Source organism: Carcharodon carcharias, chromosome 9, assembly GCF_017639515.1.
Source record: "Carcharodon carcharias isolate sCarCar2 chromosome 9, sCarCar2.pri, whole genome shotgun sequence".
Classification (NCBI taxonomy): Eukaryota; Metazoa; Chordata; class Chondrichthyes; order Lamniformes; family Lamnidae; genus Carcharodon; species Carcharodon carcharias.
This window is the reverse complement of record NC_054475.1, coordinates 153,776,493-153,793,848: the sequence shown is the minus strand read 5'-3', so window position 1 is coordinate 153,793,848 and position 17,356 is coordinate 153,776,493. Positions and strand designations below refer to the sequence as shown.

Genomic DNA, 17,356 nt, shown 5'->3' with positions numbered 1-17,356 from the left:
AATAAAATCTAGAGATCTAAACACTAACTATTGACCTTAATTTTTAATCTAAAGACTAGAAATACTCACCAATCCAACTCACCATATTGACCTTAATTTTAATCTAAAGACTAGAAATACTCACCAATCCAACTCACTATATTGACCTTAATTTTAATCTAAAGACTAGAAATACTCACCAATCAGCTGCTCTCCATGCTCTTTTTTAAAATGAAATCTCTCTGCTCTGTTTTAAATAGAGGCTACACGCTCACCCACTCTCTGTTTTAAATAAAGTCCACATGCTCACCCACTGCTTTAAATAAAGTCCACGTGCTCACCCGCACTCTGTTTTAAACAAAGTCCATGAGCGCTTTGGCTGTAAATGGCCCCTTTGCTTTTCACAAGCGCGCTCTCTGTAAATGACCCCGCTGGTTTTCTCAAGCGCTCTTGCTGTAAAATTTGCTTGCACAGACCGATCACTTAACAGACTAACAGCTGCACATACTGACCTCCACACAGGCAGACTGCTGAACAGATTGTTTGAGTGGTAATAAGGCGGCAAGTGGAGTATAATGTGGGGACATGTGATGGTTTTCACTTTGGTCATAAGTAAAGGAAAACAGAATATTTTTTAAAAAGTGAAATTTCTAAATTTTGATGGTCAGAGATAGCATGCAGGTATAGCAAGTAATGGCAAATGGGATAGGCAGATTTTTGGTTTCTCATGGAATAGAGGACTGGGGAGCCAGAAGGAAAGTGGAGTTAAGGCAGAGGATCAGCCATCATTATATTGAATGATGGGGGAAGCTGAAGGGCTTGTATGTTCCACTCTTGCTCCTAGTTATGTTCATATGCTCTTATAGTTAACCATAAGTGACATCAAACTTGAACCCATTCTTTATTTTTTAATATCAGCAGTTGTGTATCTTCCTGCAATAGTCTCCAGACAGCAGGAACCCTGTTGAATGGTGTTTCTCAATTCCATTGCCTAAAATTGCTGCACCAGTATTGCTTCTCATTTGCTGATTCTATGTAGACAAGGGACTAAACCTGGGACCTTCACTGAACTGTAAGCACTATGTTAAAGGTGCTAAATAAATGCAAGTTCTCGTTATGATACATTCAGATTATAATGATGGATTTTGACAGGTCCCCAAATGATTTGTATAACCAGTGATCATTAAATCTAGTGACAGACAGCACAGAGTTGCTAAGAGTAGGCTCTAGTTAGTTTGGATTTTAACTTTTATGCATTTGTTGTCTGTCTTTATTTGAATGCAGTGTTTCTTTATCATGGGAAGTGGTGTTTACCAATGGGCTGTGCCCGAGTCCTGGGGCACTGTTCTAAATTTTGGTTTGGTTACAGAGAAATGAAACAGAGCAAAAGATTATCACCTTCACCCCAGAAAAATGATGGAAAAAACGCAGGATTAATCTAAATGGGTTTAGGCAAACAGGATTCAATTCTTGTGTCTGCAAGAGTGGAGAACATTCTGTACTGTACAACATTCAAGTGTTGTATTTATCAACTAGGAGCATGGTTTAATTTTAAATAGACAAAAAAAATGAAAATCAACCAAGTTGGCAGCAAGAATCGACTCATTGGTTTTGTAGCCGAAACATGAATAATGCGACGAAGCAAAATGTTTATAGTTTAAGGAAGATTTAACATGAATATTGTTAAAGCTTTGGCTTTTCAGAAAACACTTTTGCTCCATTCAAGATGAAGTTTGTAGAAATTAGATTCTCCTGCTGTGTTATACTTTAAAATTCATCAACTGCCCACAAATGTCGAATTTTTCCAAAATGCTCAGTTCAAGAAGAATTTGGCAGTGCATGTTATTATATTGTACAGCTATCAAAGTCAGAGTTGTGTAAAGAAAAAGCTGGAATCAGATGTAATGGTATTACAGTTGAATAAAGGCAACTACAGAGGCATGAGGGAGGAGCTGGCCAGAATTGACTGGGAGATGAGCCTAGCAGGAAAGACAGTGGAACAGCACTGGCAGGAGTTTCTGGGAGTAATTTGGGAGACACAGCAAAAATTCATTCCTAGGAAGAAGAAGCATACTAAAGGGAGGACGAGGCAACCATGACTGACAAGGGAAGTCAGGGACAGCATAAAAGCTAAAGAGAAAGCAAACAATGTGGCGAAGAGCAGGGGGAAACCAGGGGATTGGGAAGCCTACAAAGACCAACAGAGGACAACTAAAAAAGAAATAAGGAGGGAGAAGATTAAATATGAGGGTAAACTAACCAGTAATATAAAAGAAGATTGCAAGAGTTTTTTTTTAGATATATAAAGGGTAAGAGAGAGGCAAAAGTGGACATTGGGCCACTGGAAAATGACGCTGGAGAAGTAGTAGTGGGGAACAAAGAAATGGCGGAGGAACTGAATAGGTACTTTGCGTCAGTCTTCATAGTGGAAGACACGAGTGACATCCCCAAAGTTCAAGAGAGTATGGGGCAGAGGTGAGTATGGTGGCTATTACCAAGGAGAAGGTGCTAGGAAAACGGAAGGATCTGAAGGTGGATAAATCACCTGGGCCAGATGGATTACACCCCAGAGTTCTGAAGGAGATAGCTGAAGAGCTAGTGGAGGCATTAGTGGTGATCTTTCAGGAATTTCTCGAGTCAGGGAGGGTCCCAGAGGACTGGAAAATCGCTAATGTAACCCCCCTGTTTAAGAAGGGAGTGAGGCAAAAGACGGGAAATTACAGGCCGATTAGCCTGACCTCGGTCGTTGGTAAGATTTTAGGGTCCATTATTAAGGATGAGATTTCAGAATACTTGGAAGTGCATGATAAAATCGGGCAAAGTCAGCATGGTTTCATCAAGGGGTGGTCATGCCTGACAAATCTGTTAGAATTCTTTGAGGAGGTAACGAGTAGGTTAGACAAAGGAGAGCCAATGGATGGTATCTACTTGGACTTCCAGAAGGCCTTTGACAAGGTGCCGCACAGGAGGCTGCTCAGTAAGATAAAAGCCCATGGTGTTAGAGGCAAGTTACTAGCATGGATAGAAGTTTGGCTGTCTGGCAGGAGGCAGAGATTGGGGATAAGGGGGTCCTTCTCAGGGTGGTGGCCGGTGACTAGTGGAGTTCCGCAGGGGTCAGTGTTGGGACCACAACTTTTCACTTTGTACATTAATGATCTAGATGAAGGAACTGAGGGCATCCTGGCTAAGTTTGCAGGTGATACAAAGATAGGTGGAGGGACAGTAGTATTGAGGAGGCAGGGAGGCTGCAGAAGGACAGGTTAGGAGAATAGGCAAAGAAATGGCAGATGGAATACAATGTGGGGAAGTGTGAGGTCATGCACGTTGGTAGGAAGAATAGAGGCATAGACTATTTTCTAAATGGGGAGAGAATTCAGAAATCTGGAGCGCAAAGGGACTTGGGCGTCCTAGTCCAGGATTCTCTTAAGGTTAACTTGCAGGTTGAGTTGGTAGTTAGGAAGGCAAATGCAATGTTGGCATTTATTTCGAGAGGACTAGAATATAAAAGCAGGGATGTGCTGCTGAGGCTTTATAAGGCTCTGGTCAGACCACATTTAGAATATTGTGAGCAATTTTGGGCCCCGTATCTCAGGAAGGATGTGCGGGCCCTGGAGAGGGTCCAGAGGAGGTTCACGAGAATGATCCCAGGAATGAAAGGCTTAACGTATGAGGAACGTTTGAGGACTCTGGGTCTATACTTGATGGAGTTTAGATGGATGGTGGGGGGGGGGATCTGATTGAAACTTACAGAATACTGAAAGGCCTGGATAGAGTGGATGTGGGGAAGATGTTTCCATTAGTAGGAGAGACTAGGACCCGAGGGCACAGCCTCAGAGCAAAGGGAAGACGTTTTAGAACAGAGATGAGGAGAAACTTCTTTAGGCAGAGAGTGGTGAATCTATGGAATTTATTGCCACAGAAGGCTGTGGAGGCCAGGTCATTGAGTGTATTTAAGACCGAGATAGATAGGTTCTTGATTGGTAAGGGGATCAAAGGTTACGGGGAGAAGGCAGGAGAATGGGGTTGAGAAACTTTTCAACCATGACTGAATGGCGGAGCAGACTCGATTGGCCGAATGGCCTAATTTCTGCTCCTGTCTTATGGTCTTATAACATGCTGAGTAAAATCCAGATATGTTATGCAAAACCTAACTACTCTAATATCGCTGGAAAGAGAGACGTGTAGGCAAAGCTTTTCACTTTGCACTCATCAGGACAAATGCAAGAATGCCAAATTTCAAATGATTACAACAATTTAAACTGCTGAAGAAAAGGGTGCTGATTGGCAATCTGACTCTGGCTGATGCATTGCCATGAAGAAAGCAATGGGAACTATAGGTTCCCAAAGCTCCCTGGTAACTCGGAAAAGGCTTGAACATGTTTCTTTTGTTTGCTGAGAATGGATCCCTGCATATGTTGCTTCTCACAAGCATAAATGAGCCATGTTATAACCTCGACTACAGCTCCTCACATCCTGCTTCCTCTAAGGAGTCCATCCCATTCCCCCAGTTCCTCCGCCATCGTCTCATCTTTTCAGGTGACACCACATTTCAAAATAGTGCTTCTGACATGTCTTCCTTTTTCCTTAACCGAGGGCTTCCCCCCCCACTGTGGTTAACAGGGGCCTCAACCATGTGTGACCCATCTCCTGCACCTCTGCCCTCACCCCTTCCCCTCTCTTTCAGAATGATAGGGTCCTTTATTTTCCTCTCTTTTCACCGCACCAGCCTCCGCATTCGAAGGATCATCCCCTGCCACCACCAAATACATCTTCCCCTCAACAACCCCCCCCTCCGCCCCCCCACCATTAGCATCCTGCAAGGACTGCTCCTGCTATGACACCCTGGTCCACTCTTCCATCACCCCCAACTCCTCATCCCCTTTCTACAGCTCCTTCCTGTACAATCACAGAAAATGCAACACCTGCTCCTTTACCTCCCCCCTCCTCACTGTCCAAGGAGCCAAACACACTTTTCAGGTGAAGCAGTGCTTCACTTGCATCTCCTTCAATTTGGGCTGCTGTATTTGTTGCTCCCACTGCGGTCTCCTCTACATTGGGGAGACTAAATGCAGACTAGGTGACCGCTTTGTGGAACACCATCGCTCAATCCGTAAGCATGACCCAGACCTTCCTGTCGCTTGCCATGTCAACACACCATCTTGCTCTTGTGCCCACATGTCTGTCTTTGGCCTGCTGCATTGTTCCAGTGAAGCCCAATGCAAACTGGAGGAACAGCACCTCATGTTCTGATTAAGCACCTGACAGCCTTCCAGGCTTAACATTGAGTTCAACAGCTTTAAACCACAAACTCTCTCCTCATCTCATCTTTATCCCTTTTTAAATCCAGGTTATAAAAGCTTTCTAATTAATTAATTATAAATAAAAATATTAAAATGTTACATTTTTAAAATGTTATTTATTTATTTTTATTTATTTATTTACATTTTTTTTATCCCTCCTCCCCCACCCATCCCAACAGGGCCATCTGTCACTTGTCTCAATGTTGTGTATTCACAGAGTGCTGACCCTTGGTCTGCTATTAACACATTCTCCTATCTTACCTTTAAGCCATGATCAGCATCTTTTTTAATTTTTACCACTACCATTAACACTTCCTTTGTCCTGTGACCATGACACCTTTGTCAATCTCTCCTTAGCTCCCACCTATACCTGATCTTTTATCTTGCTCCACACACTCTTAACAAGTATAAAATCCATTACATTTTTACTTCTCTTTAGTTCTGAAGATGAGTCATACGGACTTGAAGCATTGCCTCTGTATCTCTCTCCACAGATGCTGCCAGACCAGCTGAGTTTTTATAGCATTTTCTGTTTTTATTTCATGGTATGAGCTCGACAGGTATCTTAAATTGGTTGTTATTAGCACACTCAGGATTGTTTAGCCAGTGCTGCTCAATTGTGGAATCACACCTAACAGTAGATGTTTTGTTTTGGGTTTTTCAAGTGCAAGCTGGTTGAGTTATGTTTGTACTCTGCACATCATGAAAACCTGAAGAAATGTGCTGTTCGATTCGATCAGCTGATCGTTGGGATGTATGACCTAGGGACCTGATATTGCACTAGCACTAAAATTCATACATGACATCCCTCAATTCTGTGGTAGGCAGAATGCCTTCCTGGACTGGCAGTAGCATCCTGTTTGTGGAAAGCACCCCTACTGGCATAGTCACTGCATAGTAGCAGCATGAAAAGGCAAAATGGAAAGGCAGAGTATCTCAAAGATTTAAATAAATTAAGCAAGCCGTTTGACATAGCTCCTGTGTAGTGGCTATGTGAGTGGTATTTTTCACTAATAACATGTTGCCATCAGCCCTGATGAGTGCAAGACAAAAAGCTTTGGCAACATATCTTTCTATTCAGCAATATTCAAGTTCTGTATTGCCAAGTGTTTGTACTGTTTGTACTCTAAAATTACAAAAGGATACTGTCGGATTGAGGAAGTTTGAATGAGGAAAACATGGAAATGGATTTTAATATAGGCAAATAAAGCAAAAAAGGTCTTGCATTTATATAACGTCTTTTACAACCATTCGATGTCCTAAAGCAGATTACAGCCAATGAAGTACTTTTAATGTGTAGTCACTGTTGTAGGAAATGTGGCAGCCAGTTTGCACACAGCAAGATCCCACAAACAGCGGTGCAGTAATGGCCATATTGAGGGAAGGAAGGAAAGGAGGAAGGGTGCAGCAGCATTGATTAAGGAGAATATTACAGTGCTGGCGTGAGACAGCGGATGTCCCAGAGAGGTCAAGGACAGAATCCACTTGGTTGGAGTTGAGAAACAGGTTCAAATATTTTGATGGGTGTATTCAATAGGCAACCAATTGGTGGGAAAGATTTGCAATAAAATTAGATAGGTGCAAGAAATATATAACAGGGACTACAATTATCGTAATGTAGACTGGGACAGTAATAATATAAAGGGCAGAGACAGGCAAGTGTTTCTAGAGTTGTGTTCAGGGCAGTTTTTTAGATGTCTTCCATTCAAGGGGGCATTACTAGACCTCGTCCTGGGGAATGAGGTGGCTCAAGCAGATCAAGCTTCAGTAGGCAAACATTTGGAGACAGTGATCATAGTATCATCAGGTTTAGGTTGGCTATGGAAAAGAACAAAGAGCAATCCAGAGTAGGAGTAATTAATTGGGGGAGGTGGGGACTTGGGGTTGGCCATTGTTTCTAAAAGCTACCCCATCACCGAGGTTAAATTGACTGGTCTGTAGTTTCAGGACTTATCTTTACACCCTTGTTCAGAAAAGGGTGTAAACACTTGCAATTCTCCAATCCTCTGGCATCACCCTTGTATATAAGTAAGTTTGGATAATTATACTTAGTGCCTGTGCAATTTCCACCCTTACTTCCGTCCATATCCTTGGATGTACCTCATCTGGTGCTGATGACGTTTCAACTTTAAGTACAGCCAGCCTATCTAATACCACCTGTTTACCTATTTTAACCCAATTGTCTCAAAGAGGATGAATTTAAAAGAAAAACTTCCAAGTTCTTGAGTGAAATTAACTTGCAGGGCTGTTGGGATAGAGTGGGGGAATGAGACTGACTAAATTATGCTACAAGGAGAAGGCATGGACTTGATGGGCTGAAAGACCTCCTTTGCTGTAATGACTATGGCACCATGAATCTACACTCCAAGCATTTCAGGAACTGCAGCTATTATAGGTGATACTGGTTGAAGTCTATGAAGTAAAAGTAAAAATTTATGATCTTACTATTGACATTTCAGTTACATTTTCTTCATGAAGAGAAAATGGTTATTGATAATTCACAGAAGAAAGATTTGAACAAGAACAGAGGTATAAAGTGCAAAATGTGATCATTTGGCCCATTACACCTGTGCTTTTCTGGAGCAATCCAAAATGAATTCTACTGCCCCCTTCTCCATTCTGGTAGACTTGTTCATCCATTAGGTTGCATGATCATCGAAGGAGCAGCCTTATCATTGATATCACTCAAGTTCTAGAACTAGGGGTCACTGTTTAAAAATAAGGGGTCACTCATTTAAGACAGAGATGAGGAGAATTTTTTTTTCTGAGGGTTGTGAATCTTTGGAACTCTCTTCCTCAAAGTGCGGTGGAAGCAGAGTCTGAATATTTTTAAGGCAAAGCTAGATAGATTCTTGATTAGCAATGGGATGGGGTGAAAGGTTATCAGGGGTAGGCAGGAATGTGGGGTTGAGGTTACATTCAGATCAGCCATGATCTCATTGAATGGTAGTGCAGGCTTCAGGGGCCGAGTGGCCTACTCCTCCCAACTTGTATGCTCGTATGAAGAAAGTTTCTACATGGGCCATTTCCTGGTCCTCCCTCCAATTAATCCATTCAAATTCCAAAATTTTGTATGGTCGTCGCATCTATATTATTCAACCCTGGCTTACTATCCTCTGTTGCCTGGTTTGTCTTAGATTGTGAAATTCTATAATGCCAGCCTGTTTCCTTTTAATACTTGTATTAATAATTTTCCTCCTTGTGCTCCACCTTTGTTTCCTTCACTTGAAATGATAGCTGTTAGTCTGCTGTGGTCCTCTCTCTAGTATGACTTGAATTTTTCCTCCCCCTCCCAGCTGTTTTAAACACATGTTTCTTTGCAATCAGCTGAGACCTTGGGCATTCAATATTTATATTACAAAGTTCTTGCAAGCAACATATTATTCTTGGCAGCCGGCCACTGGTGCTTTCTAACATTGAGCCTGATGGTGAGATAGTGAAGATGTTTAAAACAATGTGCATCAGCACTCTGAGAAAATAGTTTTCACACCCTTCTTAGATTATTTTGTTTCTGCAAATGATTGTGAATGAATGATATTTGAACAAATATTAACCAACAGCAAGGTCACACCATAACTTGTTCTCATCATCATCCCTACACAAAGTATCTTCAAGTGATGGTAGTAACAATTAGTGTTGTGTGGTTTGCTGAATCTGTAATTTTCTCACTCCAAAGAGTGACTGCGTTTGACTTGGGACATGGGTTTATAATCTGACCCTTGTTTGGAGAATGTTGTGTGAGTGCGCACGAAAAGAAATAGATGAAAAATAGACAGTTTAATAATCAGAACAATGACTTGTATTCATATGAAGCCTTCAATGTAGAAAAGTAGTCCCAAAGGCTGTCATATAGATGTAAGCAAAAAAATGGATGCTGAATTGATGAAGCATATACTGGGAAAAGTGACCAAAAGTTGTCGTTTTTCAACTGAAGCTTTAAACTGAGGTTGCATCAGCACACTCAAATAGATGTAAAAGATCCCATGGCAATATTCAAAGAAGAATAGGGAAATTATCCAAGGTGTCCTGGTCAATATCTATCCCTCAATATGCATCTCTAAAACAGACTGTCATGGTCACGTTGTTTGTATGATCTTGCTGTGCACAAATTGGTTGCAGTGGTTGCTCCATTACAACAGTAACAACATTTCAAAAGTACTTAACTGGCTGTAAAGAACTTTGGGACATCACCAAAGGCGCTATATAAATGCAAGCCTGTCTTATTTCTCTTAATGGAGAAGGTGGAGAGGCAGAATAGGGTTTAGCGAGGGAATTCCAAAGACTGCTGAGTGCATGGCCATCGGTTCTGGGGCAAAGGGAGGATAGAATGCACAACAAGCTATATTTGGAGAAATGGAGTATTTGGAGGTGTATTCTTGGGTGGGGTGAGGTTAGGGATGGAGGAGGGAAAGGACATGAAGGGATTTAAAACACGGATGCAGATGTTAAATTTGAGATGTTGGGTGACCAGGAGCCAATGTAGCTCGGTGAAAACGTGGCTGATGGGTGAGCAATATCTGATGCAGGATAGAATATCAACAGCCATGTTTTCAATCAGCTGAAGTTTATGGAGAGTAGAAAATGGCTTAGCAAAAAAACACATTGGACTGGTTGAAATTTGGAGGCGCCAAAGGTCTAGATGGAAGGTATTGAAGGAGGGGTGGTGTGGTTGAACATGTCAAAGGCTGCAGAGAGGCCATAGAGAGATAATGCTCCTCAGGCAAGTCACAGATGATGCCATTTGTGACTGACTCTGGGTTGTTTTGGTGCTGTGGCCAGGAAGGAGACCTGGTTGGACAGATTTAAAGCTGGAATTGTGGGAAAGATGGGCATGGAACTGGAAGGTGACAACACATTCAAGGGTTTAATAATATTTCGGCACAGACTAGAAGGGCCGAGTGGCCTGTTTTTCTGTGCTGTAGTGTTCGATGGTTCTATGGTTTTGGAAACACATGAAAGTTGGAGGTGGGACAGCAGTTTACAAGGATAGAGATTGTGGGAATTTTTGAGGAGGAGGGTGATGACAGTTTTGGAAAGGAGGAGAACAGTAGCGGAGGAGAGGGAATCATCTTCAATGTCAACTCGTACAGGCAAGGGAGTTTGGTGGTCAGCAGTTCAGCAGGAATGGAGTCAAAGGAGTAGAAGGTGAGTGTCGGGGACAGATGAGCTCAAAGCGTGGGGTCAGGTGGAAGAGAAGTCAGAGTTATAGCTTCAGGAGAGCGCGTGGAGCAAGATTTGGTTTGGTGGAAAAGGGGGGGAATGAGCAAACTTAAAAACAAATGTCGATGAGCTCCTCACATTTGCTGTCGGTGGGGCAGCAGAGTGTTATTTAAGGGGATAGTTGGTAGTGGAGAAAAGCCATTGGTACAATATTTTTTCATTTATTCATGGTATGTGGGCTTTGCTGGCTGGGCCAGCATTTATTACCCATCTCCAGTTGCCCTTGAGAAGGTGGTGGTGAGTTGCCTTCTTGAATCGCTGCAGTCCATGTGGTGTAGGTACACCCACAGTGCTGTTAGGGAGGGAGTTCCAGGATTTTGACCCAGCGACAGTGAAGGAACGGTGATATATTTCCAAGTCAGGATGGTGAGTGACTTGGAGGGGAACTTACAAGTGGTGGTTTGATGGCTTTTGATCCAGCTAAATTAGGTAATGGCTAAACCAGATGTCCTCACACCTGTACCCCTGAAGATGGGGGATGGCTCGGAAGGGAAAGAGTAAAGATTTTGCTGGGAACAAGGGATTTGAAGATTAGGGAGTGGCTGAGCTGAGTGAGCAGAAGTGGAGGAGACGGGAGAGTTGGGGCCCAGAGAAAAATAAGTGAGATAGAGCTACTGTAATGGGCTTGGGCCCTAAATGGCAGACAAACTATGCACACTAATTGGACATGGAGGGAATTCAGTTTACATATGGATAGTTGAGATGGAGGAAAGCTGCCCTGATCGTGGGCAAGTGAATTGTCCCTTTAACTCCAGCTGCTTCCTATTGTATAGAGCACAAACCTGCTACACTCAATACTGTTACAATAAATGTTACAATTGCTAATAGATCAACTGTTAGTCCACAGGTGTCAAACTTCACTGATCAATAATCTCACCAAACACTAAAGTATCCCACTAAGCAAGACGCTCAAATTCAACAGCATTTCTTTTAAGAAAGTCTTACTTGGGAGATTGAGTGGATAATGATACGGGCCCCTGGACTGTGCTGACTCCGGAATGGCTTACTGGGTGAAGGCTGATCCTGGGGTGCTGAGTCTCCAGTGACAAAACAGTTGGGTTGATATAAAAATCTTTCATCCTTTCCTGATGCTGGTTCTGAGTTTGGATTGTTTGCATACTATCCAAAGTACAATGATGCAGAGCAATTTACCGTTAAAATCTTAGTAATGGTCTTGCTCAGTTCCTGTCCATTTCACATCTGTAGCAGCTATGTTTAGCCCTCCTTTTATAAGGAGGCTGTTCAGCATGTGTTTAAAAACTAGCAAAGCCAACAAGGCTATTAAGCCTCTGCAGCAGGACTCATTCCTGCTCTCACCAGTGGTCAGCATTTGTTTCTGCAATGCAGAGACAGAAAGACACTTTCTTTAACTGTTCACCAGATAGTTTCTGCATTTGAGAACTTCCTCCTCACAGTTTACTTTAGGCATATCTCAGTGCCCTTACTGCTCGGTTTCAGATTTATGCTGGAAGTCTGTGTCTCTTTGGGACTGCATTTAGACTGCCCAAAGATGCTTATAACCAGAAATGACAATATATGATTGAAAAATATGCACTGTTATACCATGCACATTGCAGTCATTCACTGTACTACTACTCTCCCCTCTCCTGCCCCCACCCCAGCCCAAAGACACTTAATTGGTGAACGTAGTGCAAGATCACAGATCTGACGGTACATAGTTTAACTTCCAGTTCCTCAATTTGAAATCTGCTGACATGAAACAACTTTCTTCAATAAAATTTCCAGCTGGTTTTTGAGGAGTGTGACTGTCCGTGCATGACCGAGAATGAGGAAATGACAGTTTGGAAAGAGTTGAGTTTTGATTTCAAACTAACCTATTGACCGTGTCTCATTCCTTCAACCGAGTACAAGATGGCGTCAGGTCCAGCAAATTGCTCGATCTTTGTTGGGTGTAGGATTAGATTCGGCTTCAAATTTGAGTAACCACCATAATCTGACCGGTGTCTGCTATAGTCCTCTCTCTTTCTGCAGACTGCAGATATCAGGATCAAATTTCCCATGCAGTTAAAGCCCAAAATACTGAGATCTTTACGCTATGACAAAACACAAACATGACCAGCGACTAGCCACCATGGTTAAATCAAACAAGATGATTGTTGGAATATGCTGGGTAAAGAATTCATGAGTGGTTTTGAGGCTGGAACTACTTTTATGGCCAAGGGTAGGGTGGCAAAAGTGTTAATGTAATATGTTGTACTATCTTCTATCATTCTTTCCTAGGACTTCCACAAGTGCCTCACTAAATACCTGTGCTTCACTTTCTCTCAAAATCTTTCAAGGTCCTGGCTTTCCATCACCACTACTTTTTGGTTCATCAGGTTTACTCTCCTAATTTCAGTTTTGGTGGTGTTCTGTGCAATTTGAGACAAAGAAAGACTTACATTTATATAGTGCCTTTCTTGACTAAAGGACATCACTATGTGCTTTACAACAACTGAAGTGTTTTTTGAAGTGCAGCCTCCATTGTTATGTAGGAAATGTGGGAGCCAATTTACACACAGCCAGCTCCCACAAACAGCAATGTCATAATGACCAGACAGTGCCCCATAACTTCCGATCTCAGGGGTGCCGTACCTGGGGTGGATGGGGAGGGGAGGGTGGGGTGGTGGGGAGAGGAGTTATGTGTACCCCAAAAGATGCACTGGGGGCCCCCCAGAAGTCCCCATCTAAGGATTGCACAGAAATTGCCCAGGAAGCCAAACTTCTGTTGGACAATTCCCTGCACTGGGAACCATCCGATAGTCTGATTCAAATTGCAGACTTTGGATGGTTTCAATTGTCTTACAGGAAAAAAATAGAGCAGTTAAAACCACCTCTAACTCCTGGGTAATTATAGTACTGGACTCCACTGACAATCCCGCACTGCCCCAACTGACCATCCAAAGCTCCCCACCCATCCTATCCACATACCTTACACACTAACCTTCTCCCTGGCTTCTCAAAATGCCTGAGACCTTTAAACACACCTGCTTTAGAGTAGCTAGTGCCATTAGAAAAGTTGGGGGGTGGGGAGGGGGAGGTGTCCTCCTTTCCCCTGACTCTCTCACGCTCGACTGAAGGACCTGTGAACTCACTGCGCTGCACTATTCTCGCCCGGCCTGAGTCGGAAGGTTAGGCAAGAAGGGTGCAGCTGCACTTCAGTCTAAGTAAATAGGAGTGGAGTGGCAATCCTTTCCTGATGCTGATTCTGTGTTTGTACTTTTGATATTGTGCAAGAATTTAAAGAAATAGAGCAATTTACTATTAAAATCTCAGGAATGGTCTTGCTTAGTTCCTGGTCCATTTTACTTTCGTGGCAGCTGTGTTTTGCCCTCTTTTTATATAAACGGGCTGTTCAGCATGTTTAAAAACTAGCAGAGCAAACAAGGCCATTTTTCAGCCTCTACAGCAGAATTCAGTTCTGCTGTCGCTGGTGTTCAACATTTGCTTCTGCAGTGCACAGACAGCAAACACTTTTTTTCTTTAGCTGTTCTCCACATTTGAAGAACTCGCCTTGGAATTTTCTCCTAACATTGCTCCTACTCGGACGGCTTCAACAAGGACCCACCTCCAAGCTTTCAGTCTCACCTTCTGAGATTCCTTTCCTCTTGGATCCCTGAGTACCCTCACGCTTCCCCTTCCAAACACAGCTTTCAGATCTTCGGCCGTGCCAAGCAGAACACCATGGCTCCAAAAGGGCATCTTTGCCCTTATGCCCCCTCAGTGGGGAGTCACCAACCTTCGGCTGTCCGTTCAGATCTTCTGGGCTTCTCACCTGTCTGCAGGGAGCAGGCTTGAAGCGCTCCCTTTAACTCTGAGCCCCTTTCTCTGCTCCTTTCTCTCTACTTAACAAGATTCACTTCGGATCTCTACCGTTTTGTCTTACCTGGGACTGTCTACTGGGACCTCTTTCTTTTCTGTCCCAGTCCCTGGTTTGGGAACTACTTCTTGACTTTGGACCTTCTCCCTGCCCCCCTCCCTGTTTCACCCGTTCCCTGGGACACCACCTGTCCAATGGTGCGCAGCTTCAGGTCACTAGACCTCCCGTGTTTTGTGCCATTTCACTATTCTTTTCCTTCCACACATGTGCGCAGGGGAAGCTTCCTGCACGTGTGTGGCCCTTCTCCAGCCAGCATATGGGTAAAGGTCCTGAGGCCCAACGGGAACTGTAGTTTCCAAACTGTGACTTCAGTACTTACCTTGAGTTTAAACCAGTGTTGGTTACAGTGATGAACACAATATCTTAATCAGGCCACTTTGGGCGCTTCTTCGATATGTTTAATTTCTGGCCATCCTCCGTCTATGAAGGGCATGAATATGTCCGCGTTTATATATACCCTGTAGCCAGAGCGAGCTGTGGGAGCCACCAGGCAATCCATCCTCAGACTACAAAGTGTGCACGATGAATCAAATTGGAAGCAAAACAACCCAAATTAGGAAGGAAGGAACAATGAGGATCAGCTGAAAGATTAGTAGACGATGCAGGGAATTGATGATATGGGTTAATGAGAATGCTGCCATACAGCTGGGATAAATGGGTAGAGAGCTATTTGATTAAGGATTAGAATATCTGAGATGACACTTCCATCGTAGGAATGCAGACTTGCACTCACACGGAACGATGGTGCTTGTACAGCATTGCTCACAATCACTGGCACAATGCATTGCTATTGCATGATGAAGTGGGAACTGCTGGAGTGGTTGATATACATCCTGCATTCCGGCTCCCACTATCCCATGGGACATCCTGCCCCATGTGCCCAACGACCTGTGGCTCAAGAATTGGCCTGTTCAGCCACATGAAAGACCCCTGGCAGAAATTCATGACCCTAAGCAGAATCGAGGGACTGCTGCTCCTGCTGTTGGTATAATCTGATCTTCCAGTCAAAGGATTGGGATGAGGACCTTTAAAAATCAGGCTTTGTTCATTTTTTTTGTAATATTGCATTAGATATGAAGGTTGGGAGCAAGATGTGTCAATTTTGCTCATTTTTAATGAGTTCTGCCTTCCTCTGACCTACTTTATGTTTAAGAGCAAGGATTGCTGGAATTTCTAAATCTCTTACACCCCTCTCAGGATATTAATGTCTGCCTGATCTAAATTAAAGTGAACACCCGAACTGTTTGGAAGCAAATTGCCATGTTAAATATGGAATTTAAAGTCAGCTACACCTTTTTAATTTGGTTTAGGATTGCAGCTGTTGTGATCCACATCTGTTATTCTTTACATTACCTTGAGCCTTTCTTATGATGTTTTGTCCAGCACCTTTTTCTAATGTAAGAGAAGGTAATGAACACTTGGGTACATGGGGAAATAGCAGACATGAATTGACTCTGTATGTTGATGTATTACGTTTTAAAGTTCATTCTAATAGCACATTTTCTTTTCAGCATGGTTGGTAAATTAGACATGCTCCCCATTAAATGTGGTTACTAAGGATGCTTGGTCTTTCTTTCCCTTTTTCAAAACATACTGGTGCTCACTGCCTTTCTCTTTGACCCTCCCACTCATTGATCCCCCAGACAAGCCATTTCCCTCCCACTTTCTGATCCCCTAGACTTGCCACCGCCCTAACTGACCCTCCCACTCACCGATCCTCCCTCCCCCGACCCTCCCACTCATTGCCTCTCCCTCCCCAATCCTCCTGACTCGCCGACACTCCCACTCACCACCTCTTCCGCTTGCTCTCACCCTCCCCGGCCCTCCCACTTGCAGTTCCTCTCACAGCCTTGTTTGCTCCCTTCTTCCTTATGGGCATCCCTCTACCAAGCCCTTGCTCTTGCTCAGAGCGAAGGAGGTGGTAGGGGGGAGGTAGGGCAGTGGGGTGGTTGGGGAGGCTGTGGGTGGATGGGTTGGGTGGGGGAAGAGAGGTGACGGGAAGGGAGGGTCGGAGGTGGGAGTTGGCGGGGAAGGGAGGCGATGGGGGGAGGGTCAGGTTGGGAATTGGCGGGGAATGGAGGTGATGTGGGGTTGGGAATTGGTGGGGAAGGGAGGCGGTGAGCAGGAGGGTTGGTTGGGGAGGGAGGTGGCAAGCAGGAGGGTAGGGTGAGGGAGGCAGTGAACGGGAAAGTTGGGGGGAGGGAGGTAGTGAGCGGGAGAGTCGCGGGGAGGGAGGCGGTGGGGGAGGGAGGTGGCGAGCGGGAAGATCGGGGGAGGGAGGCAGTGAGCAGGAGGGTCGGGTAGGGAGGCAGTAAGCGGGAGGGTTGGGGGGTGGAGGCAGCAGAGGCGAGGGAGGTAGCAAGCAAGAGAACTAGTGGGCTGGAGAGTCGGGAGAGGTGGCAAGCAGAGGCAAGTTGAAAGATTTAGTACTGTAAGTTATTAAGAGTTGGTAAGTTTAGTTTTTCAGTGTTGGTCAGAGGATTTTTTTCACCAGTTAGGTTCAAGATAGCCAACATTGTTTTTAATGTAAAGGTTATAGGTCAGCAACATAACCTATTTTTATTACTTTTTTTCTTATTTGAAAGTGATTTTCGTTTAACGCACTGTTTATTAGCAATGAATTAGGAATGCTAAACAAGGGATAGCTGTACTCAAGTTTTTATTTAAACTCCCATTGAGGGTTCAGACACTGATGCTCACCGTTCATTTCCTTGTCTCTTTCAGCTGAATCTTTCAAGGAGTTTGCAGGGCTACTGCAGGATGTGGAGGATGAAAGGATGATGATGGTAAGTGGTTTATTTCAAGCCATAACATATCTGCAAAAATGAGACATGTCTAAATTGGCCCACAAATTGATTGCTTCCCATATCAATGTATGTGTCACAGTGCATGTTGCGGGGATCATTCAAACTCCCAATCATGGGATATTTATAAGATGGCACATCCTGAGATTTGTTAGACATCAATGTTGAGGTTA

The 17,356-nt window shown here is 43.7% G+C and overlaps 1 protein-coding gene across 5 annotated transcripts in view; it reads left to right on the top strand.

Moving 5' to 3' along the window:
* ophn1 (oligophrenin 1) overlaps window positions 1-17,356 on the top strand; it is a 235,478-nt gene that overhangs the window by 95,196 nt on the left and 122,926 nt on the right. For all 5 annotated transcript variants that reach the window (XM_041195078.1, XM_041195079.1, XM_041195080.1 and 2 more), the window contains one exon: window positions 17,104-17,165. In XM_041195078.1, coding sequence (XP_041051012.1) covers window positions 17,104-17,165 — 62 coding nt within the window. The remainder of the gene's footprint in view (window positions 1-17,103; window positions 17,166-17,356) is intronic.